The following is a 22,809-nucleotide window of genomic DNA, read 5'->3' on the forward strand; positions in this document are numbered from 1 at the left end:
TGAGCATCTGTAGCCACAGTTTCTCAAGTATTAAACTGTTTTTTTAGCAGTTGAAGTTTATCTTACAGGTCTAGTAACTAATAATATATGAATTTTAAAACAGAGCTGCTAAGGAAATAAAATTGTTTTCACCTTCCCATCTCTGAATAGACTAGAGGATCAAAAGAAGTGGCTGCTTGTAGAAGTCAGTGGTCATTGGTTATTTTAGCTAGCCACAGGTAACACTTTCTTCACTTGAGAGCCTAGCTTGAAATCCAAACTCATTTTTCAGTAAGTTAATATTCAAGATAATCAAAGAGTTTTCTGCATGTAACTAAAGTTACAGTCAGGATCAAAGCAGTTTCACACAAAATTGAATTAATCAGCCATTAAATATCACCCTCTGGCAGGAAAAAAAAAGTAATAATAAAAATAACCAGTCCTCAAATTATTAAAGAATTCCTTAAATATGTATGTCCCTTGTTGTTAGCATTAATACAGTCTAATTTCTATTAATCTGCAATTCAAAAGTGTTCAAAGATCATCAACCATTCAGAATTAACCTCCTTCAAATACCCAAGATGAAATTAAAAATAAGTTATTCTAGTCAAGTTGTTTTGCATGTTGATGTAAAATTTGAGTGAATCTGTGATTGGTAGGACTTTTAGTCCATGCAGTGCACCACTGGTATGAGGATTTGGCAGTTCCTTTGTATCGCACCTCGTTCCCCACTAATCTCCTTTCCAGAAAAGGTACCCTGCTCCCCCTCTCCTTCACAACTTGGCCTATTCTTTCATTTTGCCAAGGACAATAGGATTGTTCCATTTCTCCTCAGGCATAATTTCCCCCCCCTTCCTCAGTATCCCTCACAGTATGTATCTGAGTCTTTTGTAACATACAAACCAATATTTTTTTAATTAAAGAGGAGCAAGAACAGTGACTATAGAGCTCAGCTTAGATGTTAAGACTTCAAACTCTTCAAGACAACGACTGTCATTTTTTTTCCGTTGCAGGTCCACACAGTTAGTAATACACAAGTAAAATAAATCGTGAACATGTTAAAATCACTCCAAACTATCAGCAGAAACTGGATTAAGTAGACAGAGGCTGTCTTCACACTGTCCTATGTTATAATATTTTTAAGAGGGAATCTAGTTCTGCCAACAAGCATTACATAGCTCCACTATACAGACAGTCTCATCAGACTTAGTGCATGCAAAGTATATACAGAATTCCCCACAAGGCATTGCCATGAAGGAGGAGGCAAAGAATAGCAGATCTATCTTTCTCATTTTCCCACCTTATTCTCCAAAGAGAAAAAAAGAATGGTTTGGTCTCTGATCCACAGTGCTTTCTTATTATCATGAAAACAGGCAGGTCAGTGATGCCTAGTAAAAGTTACTACTGACTAGGAACAGGAAAAAAATTTAAAAAACAAGCACTATGCAATTCAACTTGACAGTACGTTCAAAGAAAGGGATCAGGGTATAAATTAATTTGAAAGGAGAGTGATACTTTCAGGAATATGTAGGCATCATTTACTAAGGAGAAAAATAATTGAGTTGGAAAACAAAGTGAGAACAAGATCATTAATACTGTTCAATTTGCAAGCAACAGTAGGGTGGCAAGAAATTAATAAAGGTGTAATTTGAATTAAGGAAGTTTTGTATGGAAGATTATTATTACTGTCTAAGAAAGGGCAGATTTAGGCATAGTGATCTGAGGCAGAGAAAGCTCTTCAAGAAAATAATGGAAGTCCCTTTGCACTATAATTAGGCATATGAGGTCGTCTGCTACAACTCAGATATATCGGCCTGTTCTCAAGCATTAATATTCAAATGTCGTGGTAGGGTTGACAGCATTAAATCTAATATGAGTCCTCATTGTCCATTGACTCTTCTGAAGTAATGAACAACTTTAATAAGGGGGTGATTATCAATGTTTAGCAATAAAGTAACAGTACTGATGTAGCTCTGTGCTAGTAGTAAAACACACCTACAGTCCTTGACAGGTTTTTTGTATAACTTGCTGTTCTTCTCTCCTAGGTGGTTGTCTTAATTATTGAAACACAGTGCAAAAATGATACTGAAGCTCTAATACACATAGCATACAATAAATTAATTACAAGGAGGATGATTGCTAAAAGGGAAATTAAGTGTAAACTGGATGAATACAATTTAGGTGATCAGTGTTGCAAGAAATGTGAACGTGGTGAGTATCATTAAGACAGCGTTGAAAAGTCATTAAGAATAGAAACCACAACAGGCACAATTGCTTTCTGCTGGGATAGCTAAGCAGCATGCTGTGGTTTCCTGGATGCAGTGCTTCATTCTAACTATATCTTTCTCTGTTACAGGACATCAGACACTTCAAAAGTATTTCTTGAGCTCAGTGCACCAAGAACTTTTCACTACAGATAGTAGTTCTCACATAACATGCTTGTCACAAAAGAATGAAGAATTACATATACATCTTTGAGAGAGATTAAAAAAGTGCAAGCACAGGCTTGTGCCTACCAGACTCCATATATTCGTGGGTTTTCCAATTTTGCACATACAGTTTTGTTTGGTGTGTTCTTCCTCTAATTTAGGACTGAAGGAGAAGAGGAATAATCAGATCTTATATATACTACATTCCTGAAGAGCATAGATGTATGTGTAAACAATATAGATTCTGTTCATATTTGTAAATTAAAAAGTATTAGGGATTAAAAAGAAAGTCTGATATAAGTCTTACTGCTCATGGGTTCTGTTCAGATGTATTGCAAATCTTAATTCTTGTCTTTCTGTCTCTACAGGTTTTGTTAAAAATATCACCTGTCCAACAAATACTAACAAACATTGTGTTGCTTGTGAAAATGGAAAGGAGTACATAGATCATGTCAATGATTGGAACAAGTGTTTGAGATGCCATTCATGTGACAGCGTATTCGGTGCGTCTATAGAAATAGCGACTCTAGCAGTGACTCTTTTTTGATACAGGATTTGACTGAAAAGTCTTCACAGTCCCTGAATAGTGGGTAGCATGCAGATTAAAATGTTTCAGTGGTAGTACGTGAAGGAATTTATGACAGTTTATCCTCCAGTTCCCTTTCATCAAGCACAAAGTAGGAAGAAGAAGTTATGTTGGTCCATTATTTCTCCCTATATCTGCCATTGCTCAACCAAAGCAGTCCTTGCAAAGCAGACCCTATGCATACTAGTTAGAGTCAAGGAAGAAAAGTGCTGTCTCTTCTTTGCCCTCTATTTAAAAGAGGGGTGTTGTAAGAAGCAGGGATGGGAGAATTCCCAGTGGTTTCTTCTGTAGTCTTTCATGTAATTAATAATATTATTTAAAATTGATGGAGCAGATAGAGTGACATCTTCTATGCATTCAAGATGGTGTGTGGGATATAGGGTCAAATTAGAGACTGTGAGATATGCCCAATGGGGTCAGACCAGTTGTCCACCTACCCCAGTATTCTGCATTCAGCAGTGGAGGCAAGAGATGCTATTTAAACACAAACAAACCTCTTTACTTTCTGTGGTCTGTTCCCTGCAAAGTCTACCAGCAGCCACAGTCGTAGGAAAGGACATAAGAAGGTCCATCCCTGCCTAGCCATTTAAGTATCCATTTATGAGCCCTCTGTGCATGAACCTGCTGAGGGACACCAGGTTCCAGAAATTCACTACCTTTTGCATAAATACCCATCACAGATTCACAGATTTTTTTTCTTTTTTTTTTTTTTAAATCCATTAAACTGATATCCTACCAGTTCCATGAGGTGTCCTGTAGTTATAGTATAGTTGAATTTAGGGAATGATAGTTCTGCATTCCTCATATCAAAAAATCGAGTTTAGTGAGCAGAGAGACAGCTCTTAACTCCAGTACGGTTGTACTCAGATCACCTGGGGAAATACCAGTCTTTAGTGCTTTCCCCTTCCTGTAACACCTTCATCTGTATATAATATTTTCCTCTCATTAGCTACTATAATAAAGATTTTTGGATGGGTAATGAAGTTAAGTACAGAAAAACAATTCAGTATTTTGTACAATGCCATAAAGCAAACTATTAGTTAAACTGAAGGGGTAAAAATGAGTAATGGGATGACTAGCCACATGGTCACACAGGCAATAATGTAGTTTAAGAGAAGTCAGTAGAAGAACTTAGGCGGAAGGAAAATTACCACTGAAGTTCCATGTTTCAGTATTCCATGAATGGCTTCAGCACTGGTTTCACAGTAGAGCTTCACCAAATTTTGAAAGTTATCATGGTTTCCTGTTACAGCAGGGCACTGAATGCAGTAACTCAAAAGTTCACTTCTATTCCTATATGCTTATGAAAATAGCTTTCATAGTAAGTAGATGCTTACAGTAATTTTTAATGCAGAAATAATTTTTCATAGATGAAGGTAGCTTCATCATATACCCTGAGGACAGGAGAAAATTAATTCACTTGTGTTGATAGCAGGGAATATGTTAGCTAAAAAGGTGGAGTAGAATTCCTCACCATTGGAGGTCCTTAAGAAGAGATAAAGCTTGTTGTCTGTCAGGAAGGGTAAAGAACCTGACTCTGACATCAAGCAGGGAGATGGGCTATGTGATCTGAGTTTCCTTCTGGCTTTATACTTATGAATATGAGAAGGAAGCTGACATTTGGCGGAGCCAAATGAGTCTGCTTCGAGCAAGTACTCTGCCGTGTGATCAGGTTTTTGAGCTCTTGACCAGCAGAGGTCTCATTGACAGCTCCTTATTTCCAGTACTTCAGAAGCAGTGCTCCTTATAAAGGCTATGTTCTTAGAATTAAGCCTCACCAACGCCAGCAGTGGTAGAGCTAAAAGCCTGTGAGTCTGAGGACAAGAGCTTGTGAGAAGAGGTCTTCTTTTATAGCCTACTTTTTTCACACTAACAAACTATAAGAAATTTATTTTAGGTTTGGAGGTTGCAAAGAACTGTACCCCAACACGGAACACGGAATGCACCTGTGCAAAGAACTATTTCTGCAATTCTTCTGTACCATGTAGCCATTGTGATCCCTGTACCATGTAAGTTTATGACTTCATTGTTAAATATGAAGTTATTATTATCACACCTTTTTCCAGCCAGTTTCAAGACAGAGGCTAAGGTAATGTACAATCTGAGGGAAAACATACTAGTTTTCCTTTGCACTTAGCTTGTTGAGCTGACTTCACTCAGTCAACTTAACTTCCATCCATGCAGGCTTTCCAAAGGCACATAGAAAAACTTGTATACATCCACCAAGTGTGTATGTAATTTTCAAAAAAATGTAGTGAAGTATCTGAGCTTTCCTATGTGATCTATTGTTACATCTAAAAAATAATTTCCACACTTTTTTCCACTCCCATACCTTTCCATGCCATTTTCATACCTATTAAATTCCATACTTCAACATCTTGATATATGAAATATTTAGCTGATAAAAAGTGTTAGAAGACTTTTATTTTCTCTCTTGACAGAGTTTATAAGGAGACAAACAAACACCATAATTTTTGTTCATGTTTTCTACAGATGTGAAAGTGGCGTAGTTGAAAAACAGTGTACTTCAACTTCAGACACTGTGTGCGGAATGAAAGGTACCATTTTAAAACCTAGCATGTTCTAGCATTTGCTGTATTTTGAGAGGCTATTGCAATTGTACTGTTCTACACAATGGCCCATAGTGATTCCTGACAGGTCAGAGTATCATATTTAGTCAGCCCTGTACTGACTGTATAGGTGTAGGAGGAGCTATTACTCCTTTTTTAGGGGTGACTCATGATAGGTAAGACTTTAACAAAGAGGTAGCTATTGTCATTAGGAGACAACAGAATGGTTTTTATAATCTGACACAATCTTGTTTAAAATTTAGTGTGCTGCTGTATTGCATTTCTTAACTTACATGTAATGTTTCTAATGTTCCAACAGAAACAGGAATGACAGGACAGACCATTGCTGTGATAGTTGTGTTAGTAGTACTACTACCACTAATAGCTGGAGCAATAAGTTGCTGTAAGTGATTCCCTATTCCTTATTCCTGTCATATTCTGAATAAGATACTCAGCTGCTTTTTCAGATATAATTTTATATTCTTGGAGTCCAGATGAGAGATCTACTCTGTCCTGGATTTTAAAAATGTTTTTTTGTTTCAGACAAGAGAAAACAGAGGGGTCTTACTAGCAAGGAGAACCTAGGTGAAGTAATCCCCAAAACAGAGGTTTCTTATGTAAGTATTGTTGCTTAGATCACAAAAACCTCAGCTTCATGCAAAGAACTTTGTTCCATTTAAATTATACTGGACTCCCCAAGCGTGCCTTTCTTCTATGATGTTAATGAAGTAAGTTTCACCACAAGGACTCTTTGGGGACAACTAAGAGAAACCCTGTATTATTTCTTCAGGATTTGTTGACATCCTTCCTAAGTTACGTGACCAAGATCAAAATTCCATATATCATCAGGCATCTGCTGACCCAGGGTACCTATCCCCATGACTATTTTTAGGCAATAGCAGTTGTGAGGCAATTCCCCAAGCTTACCCAAGTCAAAAGAGACCTGTCTGATCTGATTCCCTCGCTTATAAAACAGGGGGATCATGGAGAAAACTAAAAGAAAATTAAGGAAGTCAAGTGTCATAAAATGTGTTTATCCTCTTCTACAAGGTTGGTGTTTTACAAAACTTGTTTCTACTCATTCCTTTCTTGCTTCTCTTTTCAGGAGAATGTACCTCTCATATACACAGGTAAGAGACAAATAATTTCTCAAAATTCAGTAGAAGAAAAATAAGTACAGACATATAAAACCTACACTAAAAAAGGGTATTTTTAATGTAGATTTTGCCACTGCCTAGAGCTGTCATTCTAGCACACCACTTATTAAAGAAATGACAGTTCATATTGTGCTTATTAAGGCATTTAATGGTATTATGAAAGTTTTGCCTTAGGAGAAACTTCTGTTGTATAGAAAACAATTACGAAGTGACAGTAGGTGAATTTCTGTTCTGCATGTGGTACAGACACTAGGAGGCAGCAAACTGGACTTCTATGATCATGGATAATTACAGTAGTGGTGTAGTCCCACGCACAGCAATGGGATCACAGAAACAGAAACCTACCTTACATTCAAGGGCAAATCCACAGTAGTAACACACAGCAGGAAAAGAACATAAGCTTCAAGGCTGTATCACAACAAAAGACCTGTCCTATTCCAGGACCTTTCCCAACGCTATTTTCAGCAAAACAGGTACATGAGGGATGACCAGCCTTTACTGACAGAGGAGGTCAGAATAGGTTACATAGGGAACTGAGATTCTGTTTCAAGTGGTAGAAAGCAATATGGATGCAACCCTAAATATCTGAATTACCTAGCATTTGGTAGGAATATGTAAAAACAGACTTGCTATATATTGTAAAAAATTACATGTAAAAGATAATCATGAATACCTGAAACTTAATCAGTTTTGGACAGGAAAAGTATCAACTCTGAGCACATGTGATAAAAAGCAGTAAGATGTAAGTGCCAAGAGCATTAATTTCATTTTATGCTTCTAGATGTTGACCTGAGCAGCCATGCTGCTGGTATTGTGGAGGAGATGACACTCCAAGAAGTCAAGACATTTGTTCGTAATCACAAAATACCAGAACCTGTCATAGATCAAACTCTTCGGGATTATTTTAGTGATACATCTGAACAGAAGATTAAGCTGTTTCAAGTCTGGTATCAAAGACATGGTATAAAAGGAGCCTATGGAACCCTAATAAGCAGCCTGAGAGAGTTTAAAATGTGCACTGCAGCTGATAAAATTGAGGAAAAACTGAAGGCAGCTGTTACCAGGTGTCAGGATGGGGGACAGTCTTATAATGATGACACTGAGCAAAGCCAAACCTGCACTCAGGAAGGCGGAAACTCTTATAATGATAGTGCTGAGCTAAGTAAAGCCTATTCTGGTAGTTTGGAAGAGACATAGGACGGAATCATTTGACAATTATTTCTGACTGAATTAGTATTTTTCTAATAATATAAATAACAAAGCTTTTCAATGCCATTTTCATTGGCGGTTCTGATTGATTCAAGGAAGTTATAATATGAACAAGAATTAATTATGATTTTTGTAGCAATATATTTCCTTTAAAAAAAACAAACCTTAGCTTTCTTTTGGTTGTTAGGAACTGGGGGAAGTTTTATGGCTTATTTAACTAAAAGCTACAATTTAAGAGTCCAGCTATAAGATTCACTACCAGAAGAAAAAAAGTAGTCATTATTTGAAGAAAGGGTTTAGTCTAAATGTATGGTCCTGCATTATTTAATTGATGTCATGTTTTGCTTACATTAAAATTGTGGGATGTTGCATTTGTCAAAGTCAAAACTCTGGTGTTAAGAGTCTATGAAGTGTAGTAGGAAGAATACTTGAACAAATTATTATATAACATACACCTGATTAATTTGGAATATAGGTGTTACTGTGGAATTAAATTCTACTCTGTTGTAAATGGGATTTCTCCCTTGTATAAAAGTACCTATGTGGGTATTTATATGTGTGCGTATATGTGCAAGTTTTCTACGCAAAAGCTCTCAGCGCTAAGTAAAAATTATTATTTCCCTTGTTCCCTGCAATAATTGCAAGCCTTTTCTAATGTTAAAACCATTCAAAGAAGCAGAAGCTGAAGCAGCACAGCAGAACCATGATTTTTGGAAGGCAACCTGCAGAAGCTGTGAAGTCTCCATAAGCAAGTGTGCAATGCTAGCTTTTCTAATGCAGGAATTGATACAATGAAAACATCATTGTCATTAAAAAAACAACAAAAAATACCCACATAGCTTACGACTTTTTCCTTCTTCTTGTGCAACCTTTTTAGGTTTTCTTTTTCTCAGGTTAATAAATCACAAAAAGGGAGAGCACACTCCTGAAAAAAGACACCTTACCTTTCTTCAGTCACAGAGTGCAGAGGACTCAGCTCATACATTCCAAGAACTAGTAGTGCTGGCTGCTTTGCAGTAAGGCTTTTCCCACCCACACATCCATTTATGCAGTCTCACAAAATCTTTCACAGGCAAGGAATGCTCTCTGGAAAGGTTTGATTTTTCCAGGGCATGCAATAAGTAGAATGACTTTCTTTTGATCTACCATCAGTTCCTTAGAGGGAATCTCCAGCTAGTGTTAAGACTTTGCCAAAACAGAGGAGGCCTGCCTGGGCTCACTCCACCAGCCAGCCAGGGTGGGGTGGGGTCCAATTGCTGCCACCTGGCCCCAGGGGTGTAGAAGGGGCAGGGCAGGTCTGGCAGCAGGGTGTCAGGCACTGGCAATCAACTCCTGGTCAAGGCTGGGTGCACACAGCCGTGTAGGGATGCTTCAAAGAGTCATGTTGCTGGAAGCAAGGTGCCTGGGAGGGCAACACGTGGACCTTGAAAACAGCTAGAAAGCAGGACCCTGAAAGGAAAGGCAAGACTTAGATTAGCTTCAAGAATTTAAAGCCTTTCATAGGCTTGACCTGTCAGAGATCTGAAGGACAAAGAGCATGTTTTGTTGCAAAGCCCAGACCCAGTTTAGGGTGTACAGCTCTTCCACAAGCTTCAAGCACCACATAGATAGATGCTAAACACTTGTAACAACCTTCCACCCCACTTTGGAGCCTCTTGCTTTGTAACTTTTCAGCACCTTGTAAGTGTCTAATCAATCAGCTTGCTACTACTATACTGCCAAAATCCCCATGTTTTCAACGACAAACCTTCAGGCTGCTTTAATAGCCATGCACCAAAGGTACACCTATGGACTGATTAAGGTATAGTGTTGTATAAATGACTCCTGTCTTTGCTATCTGTGTACGGATCTGACATGCTGCAACAGTATGTTGCTCGTTGCCATGTTTTGGCCAGGCTCCACGTATATAAAAGAATTATATACCTGCCTCTCAGAAAAGCAGCACAACAGTGGTGTGGGCTGTGCCATCTTTCCTAAGTCGCAGTTATGTAGAAGCACAGCCAAGACCAGAAGGAAGGAAAGCTCCATGCTCTCACAAGCCCTGGTAGACAGGCTGCTCCCTGTACCACGTCCCACACAGGAAGTCATATATGTAGCTTAAAGGTATGTTGGCAGGTGCTTGACTTGAACTCTGGCTTTTCTTGCCTTCTGGCCTAATCTCTCAAAGTGAGGCATCTGGCCACCAGAAACAGAGGTTGTCCACGTCTCAGGACTTCAGTGGCTTAGCTAGTATAACTGATCTGATCTAGACAGATCTTAAAATGGAGCCATCAAACCTCATAAATTTGTGGCAGTGAAATAGAAATTTTCTTTCATCACACTGGAATTCCCCAACCTCAGTATAACAAGGATGGTTTAAAAAAAAAAAAAAGTCCCTGAGCAATGAGTCATATTCTCCTTTGGAGATGTCTGCAAGGCTAAACCCAGACTAACATTAACTCTAGTGGTTAGTGTACATCATAATTTTTTGTCTTAACTGGAACATTGTGCATCAAATAAGAGGATTAATTATACTGTGCAGTTGGTTTTCCAAAGGAGTGCATATATGTCTACATTGCAATCAGCAGTGCAGTGTAGAACTATCTGATCAAGCTTAAAGTACCTGTGCCAGGGTCTGAAAGTGATTTCGTTTTGCTGACCCATGGTAACACACCCAGCTTTCCATTGCTTCCTGCTTCTGGCCTCATTTTCAAACTAGGGCTGCACAGGAAGCTCATACCAAGCAGGTTATATTACCACTGTTTCACCTTTTACTCTCACCTTTCATTCTCAGGAGAAAAGTCCATGCAGAGTCTCATGCTGATACGGAAGGTCACTGCCACCACCATAGCTGCTCGCTGAAATATAGTTCTGGTATCTTTATACTGCGCACTTTGTGCACTTGCCACGTCCAGCCTCTTTCTCCGAGACAACAAGGCTGTGTCATGAGCAGTGTAAAATAACTCTTTTCTCAGCTTTAGGTAGGGAAAAAAAATAAAATGAAAGTGATATAAATTACTTGGAAAACCGAAACTCCCCTGTTTTATGAAAACCCAGCATCAGGAAAGCAAGTGGAAAGTGAAACAAGCTTGCCGGGGGAATGATTTGGCACATTTTGAAAAGCAGCTTACAAAGGGGAAGCTCCCTCTCCAGAAAGCCAAAACTTTGCAGAACACTTGCATTTGTTATTTAAATAGTAAAACCAGAACAATTGTTATTTTAAAATAACAACAAGAAGAACAGGAACATAGAAATAAAAAGCCAAAAGGGTGATCTTCAGTCCCCTGCAAATCGAAAGTGACCACACAGTCTGTTCAGAATTCCACGATCTGTGCACATCCACGCTGCAAACTGTAGAATAGTACCTGCTGCCCTGCAAGTAAGCAAATAACCTGTGAGAAGACAGAAACAAGATCACGATTACAGTGTGACACCAGAAGAAGCAATGAGAGGTTCAAGACAGCTCCAGTATACAGGATTGTTGCAATATGATATAAATTATTTTTAAAGCTATCCTGCAGGCTGCCAGTTCCTGAAAAGACATGGCTGAGAAATGAAGTGCTGAGTACAAAGAGTCTGAAATGTTTCTGCACAGTGTAACAAGCATATTAAAGTGTGAGAGAGCCATAGGCTTATTTCCTGTATGGAGAAAAGGAAAACAGTACAAGCAAATTCATTACAAGAATAAAATGGTATTGGGAAAAGCCTTGGAGTTAGACAGTTTTCTTGTTTTGAGGGAAGATACAACCTCAAAACTCACATTCCTCTCTTAGTATTTGTCAATACTTTGATTTTGGACTTGGAAGGGAAGCTTGCATTCCTGCTATCCCACTGCTAGCAAGAAGAAAAATGCCCACCATGTGTATCCAGCCTCTAGTACAGAGCTGCGGTTGAGAATTACAAGGGATGTGGTAACAATCAAAAAACGTAACGTACAGTCAGTGTTTTCTGGATAGTTTTCTGGTGGTTTTAGTTCAAGTTCCTTTCGAAACTGCAAGCAAGACTTTTAAGGCAGACAGGGTGCTAGAGGCCACTTTCCCATAGCTTTACACAGAGGTCTCTTGCTCCCCCAATAAACCAGCAACTGTGACAAAGTGCTGTTTTCATAGCAGGCAACCTAGCAGGGAATCAGCAAAAAATGTCTGTGATCACAGGGATGCTGAAAACAGGGTCCTGAACAAACTCAGGGGAGGAGTTAGTGATTGAAAGCAATGGCAGGAGAAAGCCAGAGGTGCAGTCCTTGGAGAGGCAGCCCTCAGCCTCCTGTGCCCCGGGGTCACGCAGCGCGTGGAGGTCACTGACCCCGCCTCCCATACATCTTCCCTCAGTGGCGCCCATACAACTGGCTGTCCACAGGAGAGGATAAATATACCTGTATATGTGTCATTGGGATATGAACAAGAAATTATGAGGCAGAAATACCCAGTTTCATTTCCTGCTCATTTATCCTACAGTCACTAATAGGATTGATATATTTTTCCAGATTATTAATATCTGAATATTTACATTCTCTTTTCCTGGTCCTTCCTTCATATTATATGAAGATCCTTCTCCAGACTTATCTATGGGATTGCTGAAGCTTGAGGGCACGTTTTACAACACTCCTCAAATTGCTGTAATGCGTAGTCAGGCCTCTGGCAAGCCAGCCTCCATTCCTGCTGGGGCTGGCTGTGCCCTGGCACCTCTGCTCTTCTGGGTGGGGACTGCAGGTGTCACTGCAGTTCGTAGGGAAGGATGGCATGATCTGGGCTGATCTCAAAGGGTCTTGAGGTTCAACATCTGTCTCTAAAACATGAGGACAACACCTATTCCTGTACTTTGGGGGACAGGGCAGCAACTGAGTTTATACCAGAGAGTGTCCCCTCATTTTTCCAAGAATGGATAGTGGTCACTAAATAATTCAGTGGTTTTGAACCTCTCAATCAAATCTCTTCAGATTTAAACTCCTTTAAACTTGTTTAAGCTTTAAACAATTACCATGGGTGGTGCTGACGGTTGTTTTGGGAGAAGAGAGGGGTAACAGCCAGACCCTGCCTCACTGTTCACAGAAAGTGTGCACCAAGCCCTGCAGACTGTCCTTCCCTGCCCCTGTTCAGCAGGTGGCAGCCTGTGTCCGCGCAGTCCCACGCGTGTCCGCTCCTCTCGGTCCCCTTGCACACCCCCGGGCTGGCTTGGCAAGGATGGACAGACAGCAAGAGATATCTCCCCCCCACCCCTCCTTGCTCCTTACCAGACTCTCCAGCCGGCTTGCTCTCTGGGGGATGAGTTAGTCTCACGGGAAAAGGACATTTTATAAATGAGTTCACACATGAAGCAAGCAGCAGACTGGCTGTGACAAGGGCATGAAGCCTTGCCCTGGTAGAGATTGAACCTGCCATCAGGCTGAGCCAGTCCCTACTCCCAATTTTACATGCAACCCCTCAAGTCATGTTCCACAAGACTGAAAATGACACCTACAATGTCATAAAATGTTGTGTGACAGCTTTTGCAATGCTCCTTAGATTTGAGGATGATCACAGCCTGACTCGCTTCAACAAGTCCTAGGATTAAAGCAGATCAAGAAAGTCCCATGCTACAATGCCAAACTGCTGCAGCACAGCCGATGACTTGGCATCACCAGTTTTAAGTTTACTACCACATGGAGAAAACTGTGTCATAACAAAATGTTCAGGCTGCAAAGTAAACGCTCTGAAATCCGGAATTGGCACTGTTACCGAAGTACGTGCAACATTACCTGTGCCAACATGAATGTGCATTGCAGTAAAGTCTTAATAAATGTTCACATACAAAATGAGAATCAGACATTCACTTGATCGTTACTTATGCAACTGCCAAGATACCAAAGGTAGGCATTAGCAATGTCTGAGAAAGTTTAGGAAAGACAGGATGTTTGTCCTGAAATTTGGCGCTCTGAAGAGTAGTCTTTGTATCACCACAATCAAGTGAAAAAGCAACTGGTGAAGATGGGGGAGGAGAAAGGGTGGGTGGTGACAGCTTAGAGGCTTTCTGGAGGAACTGGCTTAGGAATAGTACCCTTAATTGCTACAACATGCTATTGTTAATGGTCTTGTCTTCTTTCTCTTCCAGGCTTGTAAGTTAGCCTATCATTTTAAATAACTATGCATTAAATGCAGTTTAGACTTCTGTTCTAGCTATAGAAATGTCAGTAATAAGCACCTCAGGAAGCTTGCTGCCAAGATGTTTTTTAATCCTACGAATTCTATGGCTGTTGCTTCCATCAGAAAAAACTGGAATGACTGCAAGGGCTTGAATATATATTATCCTGTACCATGGACATCAGAGCTTGCAAAGTACTCCATGTGTTATGCTTTTTGTTAACTGTATTTATATATCTTTAACAAACAGCAGATCAACAATTAGGGGTGCAGCGTACGCAGCTCCTTTACTGAGATGTCTTTCCTGAGAAAACATCTTATTGTAGGAGCTTTAGTCAGATCTCCCCAACAGCACTCAAAAGCCTTTCCCTGACGTCAGGTATGCTGATGTAAGGAGCTTCAAAGAACAGCCCATAAAGATGCTGTAAGGAAAGTAATAAGCAATGTTACTCAGTGCAATTTAAATAGTAATAGGTTAGGTATTCTTTAGGCACCCTTTAGGGAGCCTGGATTAAGTGGTTTGTTGAACAGCTGCCTCCAAGGATTCCTGAACAGTGGCCCCACTGCAAGGTACTTGAGACTTGATGCCTATGGACTGCAGGGCAGTGACGTTTACCTGGTGACCCAGGGAATATACACTGTAGGGGAGAGCCAAGTAGATGCATAGAAAATTGATGGGGTTATTTGTCCTCTCATCATTGCTTGCCTTTACAACTGTAAGACTATTAATCTGCTGTCAGTGCAACTTTTTAGGTTCTCTTTTTATTTGTAAATGAAAACAGATGAGTAAATTCATAAGCTGGAATTTGGAGGCTGTACACAAGATAAAAGTCTTGTTCTGTGCAAGGGCTGGAATCAAACAGTCTTTCAGAGACCATGTTCCTCCTCCCTTCTACAAAGGCATTCCTACATGTATAACAATAAAAACACACAGATCCTCCAGGAAATGCAGTTTTCAACATCCCCATACTCATCCAAGTCCAAGGCAACTACCAACAGAACGTGCACAAGCATTTCTCAGAAAGAAATACTGTTTTCTTACTTTCTTCTCTCAGCTGTGGACCGATTCCAAAGAAAGATAGTCATGTATTCATTTTTTACTTAAATGGAGGAAATGGTTCTTCCAAATGTGACTGAAAATATTGTTGGTCAAAATAAATCAATACATTATGTTTGGACAGCAACCATGTCCAGAAAATTTCAGGAAAGAAAGTGTTAGAATTTGTAAGTAGTTCAAAATAGGACTTCAAGTGAAACCCTGCCCTTTTTGAAATCAAGTTAGCAATTGGGATCAAAGAGGCAAACTATTATCACTAGGAAGCAATAGTTTTTCTTTTCTAGGCAGCATTTCACCTGAGGATCTAATCAGTCATCAGCTTATACTCACTATTTAACAAATCTGGACATACTTACAGACAACTTTAGTGTAGATAAGTCTATAGGGAAGTCCATGACAGACCCAAGTAGCAAAGCAGACTTTTTAAATCTAAAAATAATAGAACAGCCTTCTTGGAGCTAAAGGCATGACTTTAAATGGGATGATGCCTATCTGTTTGGTGTCTTGCCACACTATCAAACACAGAAATGCAAGTCAGATGTTCTTCCTCCTTCCACTCTAACCCCATACTAATTGGCACAGTAGATGTTAACATTCATATGAGATGTGTCAGAACCTGGCTGGAATCCCCTTCTCTGCTCTGGAGCAGAAAATTGCATACAAGTATCCCACTTCCCAAAATCATGAATCTGGGCTATTTGAGGGAAACCGTTTCCTGATCACTCTTGTTGAAGCTGTTCCACTATGTGTAATTAAATATTCATTGCTATGTAAGTTTGAAATTGATTCTCTCTGTTCCAGGGGATGCCTAAATTATTAGGTTATTCACCTTAGTTATCTAGTGGACTGCATGCCACAGGAAGGGCAGCCAAGGAATTTCCAGTTTGTGAACCCAACTAGGGTTCACAGGGGCTCAGCAGCTCACCACTGAGAAGTCACTTGTAGACACTGGCATCTACTGAGATATTAGGTATCTAAATTCTTCTGTGGGACTTATTTGGGTTAGACTGCAAGAGGTAGCAGGAGCAAATAACATGCTGTGAAGGCAGCGTTACACTGTAAATTTTACTTTGTCATACTACACTGTCTTTGGGATTTTTTTTGCTTTTGTTCTTTTTTCCTAATAAGGTATCTGGGACTTTTTACCTTGAGAATATAGTACCATTTATGGTCAAACAGGAAATTAAGTCTTCTAGCTCAGGTGAAACCCAAGATTTTTTCCTGTTGAACAATGGACTCCAGAAAGAGTTCCTATTTAAAAAGAAAGACCTGGAAATTCCAGCCACCTTAAAATAGGTCCTTCTACTTTAAAAGCTACTTGTTACTTTCTGAGACTCTCTGAGACTAGAAGGGACTTTGAAAGGTCATTTACTCCAGTCCTTTGCCTTGAGGGAGGATTAACTAAAATGGTTTTGTCCTATCTCACAGATGGAGACTCCAAAACTCTCTAGGTAATTCATATTGATATTTCACAATCTCTTCTCTCAAAAAGTTTGTCTAAATATCAAAATGAGCCCTTGGTGTATTTTTGGTCCTCTACATCTTGTCATACACACTATGACATGGAGAAGAGATCGTTCCCTTCCTTTTCACAACAGTCTTTTATGTATTTGAGCATCATTATAATGCTTCCCACCTCATCTTTTTTGTTCCTTTAGGCTACAAAGCACCAGTTCGTTCAGCTTTTCGTTTAAGGGCACATCTGCACAATGACAAGCACACAAAAATGAAAAGGACATTTTTCTGCTTTTCTGCAGGATCACATTAGCATGATTAAGCATGCTAATTCAGTTACCCTTGAATTTCCCTTTGTTTATCTATCTTTGAAAGTTGCTAATTAGTCCACAGAGTAGGAGTGTATTTTTTAGATGCATATACTTCTGTGTACATTGCAATCCAGAATTAAACAAGTAGGGACTTCTGACTCTCCCTCACGTGGCAGTATGTATGTTTAGGGGTATTATAATGTCTAATCCCAGATTCTTTTTGAAAATTTTATGCTCAGAAAATATCAGTCTAATTCTGCTAAATCTCCTGTACTTATTACCACCTCAGCAAAGGAAGCAGAATTTATACAGTTAGCGCTTTAGTTCCACAAATACTTGGCAAAAGTATAAAGGCTAAAATGAATTTCCTTGGCCACTAACCAGGCACCTTTTGCAAGTGTGAAGGTATTTTACACATGACCAAGTTTGCTGTCCAACCAGACTTTGGCCTATTCTGGCAATTTTTCAGATATCCTCTAAATATTGCTCTGTGAGAAGCCCCGTGGAGTTGGGTTCTGTGCAAAATTGTTGGATATTACTATGCTTTGGATTTCATTTCCAGGGGAAATGTTGCTTTCATCATGATAAGTCTGTATTCACCTAGTGTAGATATATGATCTAAAAGAGCTCTGTGCATCTGTTTACTTTTCTGTCATGCTAAGGGTCTGCTGAGGAATTCTCTCTCTCCTGCCTCATCCTTATTGTAGCAAGGCCACAAATATGCAATTTATTTCTTTAAATGGGTGCCTTTTTCTGTTATTGTGTCAGGTCCTAAATGCATTTCTTACTTTTATGGGATTATTAAATCACTGGAAATGTTAGGAGTTATGATGATTACAAGTACAAGATATTAACATTTTGTGCTAACCAAAGTTCTTTAACCCCTGCCCCTTGCTGTGACAGCTTTGGTGCTATACCCATTTTCTCAGTATTTAATTACAAGATACAGCCAGACCATTATCAGAAAAATTAATGTAATTGTGACTTGTCTAAAATCAGTTATTTCCTGGAATTAGTCTTTAAAATCTAGTTTCAGCATAACTCTTATGCTCTTTGTGACTGCAGCTCATTCTGAATCATTGTAATGACTTTCTGAATTCATCAACTCTTTCTCCGCTCTTGGGACATTGCAGGCAGTCAAAAAAGGTGCCAACTCATTCTTTTAAGATAAAACTCCTGTCGTGCCCTACCTCAGCTGCTGTCTGCACAGGGTAGCCAACACACCATGCTCCACCACATATCACTACTCTGCTGGCAACAGCACAGAGACAGTAATTCTAGACAATAATAATAAATGAGACAGAAAAACAAATGAAATAAATAGAAATATCTTTAGATTCAAAATTAAAGTTTTCTCTTGAATATCAGTAGCAAATGGTCAACCTCCTAGGAAAGATACCCTTCCCTAAACGCACAAATTCAAAGCAGGTTTCAGGGGGTGTATAGATAGGAACTCCAGTGAGAATATTGCTCAGTACCAGAGGAAACTTTTTAAAAATACCTTATTGTTAAAATAAAAATCTTAATCTAAATTAAATAATTGGATAATCAATAATACTAAACACAGTAAACTAAACAAGGTCAATAACTACTTCTATTCCTAACTCAAAGATATTACTTTATATGTAATTATATCTAAACAGGTTATAAGAGCACATGCGATAATCTCAATGAACAAACTAAAGGTGGCGGCTACTGGGAAACAGGCATCATGTAGATCTCACATATCCATGCGTCCTGCATGTCATCCATTACTGGTGAGATTCCTTTCATGTTAGGGATTTGTCAACATTGTTGGTGTATTGATCACACAACCAGAAGACCCTACAGATGTAAGAATTCTGTGGTCTATCTCTGCACTGAAGAAGACCAGTTGTCAGATGGCACTGGTGAACCAGTTTGTTTCCAGTATAATTTTGGATTCCAAACAATTTCTGGAGCTTGAACCTAGGCAGGGATCTAATGTGCCATTTGAATCTACATCCGTAGAGAATCTACATGACTCACCAGCTTGGGGGGAAGCTCTGTGATCCAAGCTGGGCACCGACTCCTTTGGCACCTTTCCCAGCACCAGCACACAGTCTTGCTGTATTCTGATGAAGTGAGGAGGAAAAGAAAAAGAAATCTGAAAAAGGTTTAACAGAAAGCCCATTTGAATGTAAATAAAGCAAACAGCATGTGCCACAGAAACAGAAAAATGTTTGGAAAAACACAGCACTAAAGGGCTGCCAGTGGTCACATAGCTAAAACATTTCCAGGATCTGGCACATCAGTCTCCATGTTTATCATAAGCCAAAACACAGACCAATTCAGCAAAACAGTCAAGCACTGAACGTGACCAACACCTAAAAAGTCATTCTGAGTACTCACAGGTGTGTTGTGGTTTTAGATACGGTAGCATTTGACGGAAGTTCATCTCAGCTGCTTCTCTGCACACTCACTAACCTGCCAAAGCTCTACATTTGTAGCAGCATTTAAACATCCATGTTAAAATATGTGGACCACTACTATAAATGCACTGTAACTGCAAACATAGATATGTCATATTTTATCCTTTATATGCAATTGTTTTATGTGGCCACAGCGGTACAAATGTCCAGAACATAAGAAACACATGTCAAAATTCACTTTCTGCTTCTAGAGATCTGTTTTTCTTTTTCCATCTGCACATCTGTTACTTTTAGTTGTGCCAGATAACAAAAAGCTAGGGGCACCTCCAGAATGGAAGCAACAAAGATGATGGCACATCACAGATGCAGACACCTCCACTGGTACCACACCAACAACCTAATGCCTTCCTGCCTCCCCCTGGGATTAGCAGCACTGGTGACAGCCAGACAGACAGAGCAGCAGGTTTCTCTCTTGGTGTTCAAGATTGTATTAGCATAGAGCAGATATAGGATAGACTGTAGGGAGACAGTCCTAATAATTAGGAAGAACTGTAAACACATGGTAGGGATCCAGCTAGAAATCACAGCTGATTACATATGGGATGAAAGCAGGAACGTAAGATGAAGCAGGAAAGGACTTGGCCAGAAACCAGGCTGAGAAGGAGACAGATACAAGAGAGGGGAGTCCCAAGAGATTCCCAAAACAGGCCTGTATTTTCATGGGAACACAAACTGCTATTGCTTGCAGGTTGGAAGTGCTGACTAAATGGAACCAGGAGTTTGTGCAGGCAGCACACTACAACCCCACTCCAGTCCAGCACTGCAAGTTCACTGATGGACATTACCCAACTTTACCTTAACATCAGAGCCAGACAACAGCAGCTTGACCTCCTCTGGGAAAGTCTCCTGTATATCTACACCACTACCTTCCCCCAAGGCAAGTGTAAGGATTGCCTTGAGCATCATGTTTGCTTCCTTACAGCTGAGCGACAGATTTCAGGATCTCAAGGACTTGTTCATCAGTGCACTGGGCAAATACCCAGAGTGTTACTGTAACTGCAAATACCATCAGGCTTACTCTGCAATAAGGTGGAGTTTTCAGTATCCTAATCATGGCAGCACTACACACACCAGTCTTATTACATTTAGTATGTCCTAGGGAGGCTCCATGTGGAGTGCCAAGAGGGTGAAGAGAAGCAGTTACCCTGCCAGGAGGTGTTAGATACAAGCGAGTCATCTGGATAGTGAAGCAGGTCCAGGATCAGAGTCTGGCAGCTTTGAGATGTGGCAGAGAATTGCAAATATTACTGGAGGCTCCATGTGCTGATATCTGATCCATGGGAATATGGAGGCTGTGTGAGAAGAAAAGCATAGGTAAGTAGGTAAATTATAACAAAAATAAAAATTAGCTGTAAATTAAAGGAAAAAAGTAAGGAATGATACTGAAGTACAAAACAAAACAGGTCTTACGGATGCCTGTTTGACATTTTTTCTGCCTTGGCATGACCAGTGTCAATATAAGGTGTTTCCCATGCCATTGCTGTAGGCAATGCAGATAAATGCAGCTACTTGTGGATATCTGGATATTCTTCAACTATTTGGATAGTCAAAGAAAATGCTTCCTTGTTTACAATAGGCACTAAATCAAGCCTAAACTTATTAGAAGGAAGAGTCCCTTGGAAATTAATAGATTTAATTTTCCTCACATTTAGATGGCTGGCATAACTCTTTCATTTCAATAAAATTACTTATAATTTCTACCAAAATTACTTATAATTTCTACCAGTGTAAGTTAGAGTGGAATTGTAATAGGATGATGTCTCCTTACTACAGGACTCAAACTAGTTCTTCCAGACAGCTGACTTACCTAATGGCTGCCCTCAGCATTATGCAATGGCTGCAGAAACTTCCAGTTCTATCTGTGTGTGGAAAGACTAAAAATATACAACTGAAGAAGACTCTGATTTTGAGATGTATAGGGAAAAGCCCAAAGCAAGGGCTACAGTGTGTTGCATCATGGTAAATCACAGTAAGAGAACTTCCTATTACCTAATATAGAAGGAGAAAGGAAAAGGAAATACAGTACATACAAGTTTGATACTTAATGAGATATTGAACCGAAATATTTCCAGGGCCTAAATTTAAATAGAAAGGTATATTTGGGTTTTGCTTTTATTAATTGGGTAAATGTCAATACTGTTTTCCCATTATTAAGTTCTAAAACAAAATTAAATAGCATACTTGTTGTTCAGAAAGCTACTGTTTAAACAACTGCAGCTGTACCACTTCAAGCAGAAGATAAAATTTTTGCATGACAAACAGTGTGACAGTGGCTTCACATAAGCTACAGCTGCAAAAATTTGTTTTTTCACCTTCACTGTTAAATGAAGGTGTCAAAAAATAATAGCCAAACTGCATATATATGGCCACATATCTTTATCCTTATCCTTCACCTACCTATTCTTAAACCTCAAGCTATCTCTTTTCTTGGGTTGTACTTAAATGTCTGTCATGGCCTCTAGCATCCCCAGTGTTGAGGATAGAAATACACCAGAACATCTAAGCTTTTTGGTCAATGTTTACTTAGGGGTTATCAATTCGGTTGTACCTTAGAGCCCACAAAGTCCCATGCTAGCCTTGTGCCTTTTCCCTAAAATGAAGCTGTCTAGTCCTCAGTTTCTTTGCTACACATGTCTTGCAGGAGTGGGATCGGTGTCCTTGTACATCACTGCGTAGCACAGGAGTGCCCAGCCAGTTCCTCTGGTAAACCATGTACACAGCTTTCCTTTGTCACACAACTGCATCAGCTGCACTTGGAACAACACAGCCTATTTCTGCAAGAACAGCAGATCTGCTGCTGTTGCAGAAAACTGAATTTGTTGCATGCACACACACAGATACACACACACACACACACACACACACACACACAAACTGGGTGTGCAATGCACACATAGTCAACATGATGCTCCTTGAAAGGACTGGAGCTACTGTTCAGGCATGGTGCAGCCACCCAGTGAAGCATATGCATGCTCAGGGAGGACATCAGCAAGGAACAGGCTGTCACTGCCAGAATAATTGGTGCAAGTTACTGCCAGTCACCTTCTTCCTCAGGAGCAACTTGAAAACACCAGGGACTGCGCCAAAGAATTTTTCTGGTAACAAAAACTTGAACCTGGCCACCTTGAGTTCCTCAGCCCTTCCTATCCAATATATGACCATCTTTTTCTATCTTGGAAACCACCATATGCAATTCAGGATGACAGACAAGGAGACAGTTCCCAGCTTTGTTCCCATAACCTGCTAATATATACCTGGGGCAAACAAGAAGAAGAATGTTGGATGCTTTGCCTGGTCTTGAGGACATCTACTCACTCGGCAGTGGTGCATTATTGCCAAGGATCCTGCTCTGCACAGAAACTTTCCACTGATCCTGCAAGACTGCCCCTGGAAGAAGAGGAATTTTATCAGCCCTTCCTTGAGGTTCGTAATTTTCTTTCCTCTATTATAGGAATATTCTAGGACAGTATCTAGGAGGGCTTGGTAGAAGTGTAATTTCTAACAAGCCACA

At 39.7% G+C, this 22,809-nt stretch overlaps 1 protein-coding gene across 1 annotated transcript; it reads left to right on the forward strand.

The window, feature by feature from the left end:
• Positions 1-2,021: 2,021 nt before the first annotated feature.
• Positions 2,022-8,889, forward strand: LOC113481795 (tumor necrosis factor receptor superfamily member 6-like). The gene is made up of 8 exons (XM_026851721.1): positions 2,022-2,190; positions 2,777-2,911; positions 4,892-5,003; positions 5,488-5,552; positions 5,884-5,967; positions 6,108-6,181; positions 6,670-6,694; positions 7,503-8,889. Exons 1-8 carry the CDS (start codon positions 2,112-2,114, stop codon positions 7,916-7,918), a joined length of 990 nt encoding a protein of 329 aa, XP_026707522.1. The 5' UTR covers positions 2,022-2,111; the 3' UTR covers positions 7,919-8,889.
• Positions 8,890-22,809: the final 13,920 nt, after the last annotated feature.

This window comes from Athene cunicularia, assembly GCF_003259725.1.
Source record: "Athene cunicularia isolate RWA chromosome 6 unlocalized genomic scaffold, athCun1 chr6_part1, whole genome shotgun sequence".
Taxonomy (NCBI): Eukaryota; Metazoa; Chordata; class Aves; order Strigiformes; family Strigidae; genus Athene; species Athene cunicularia.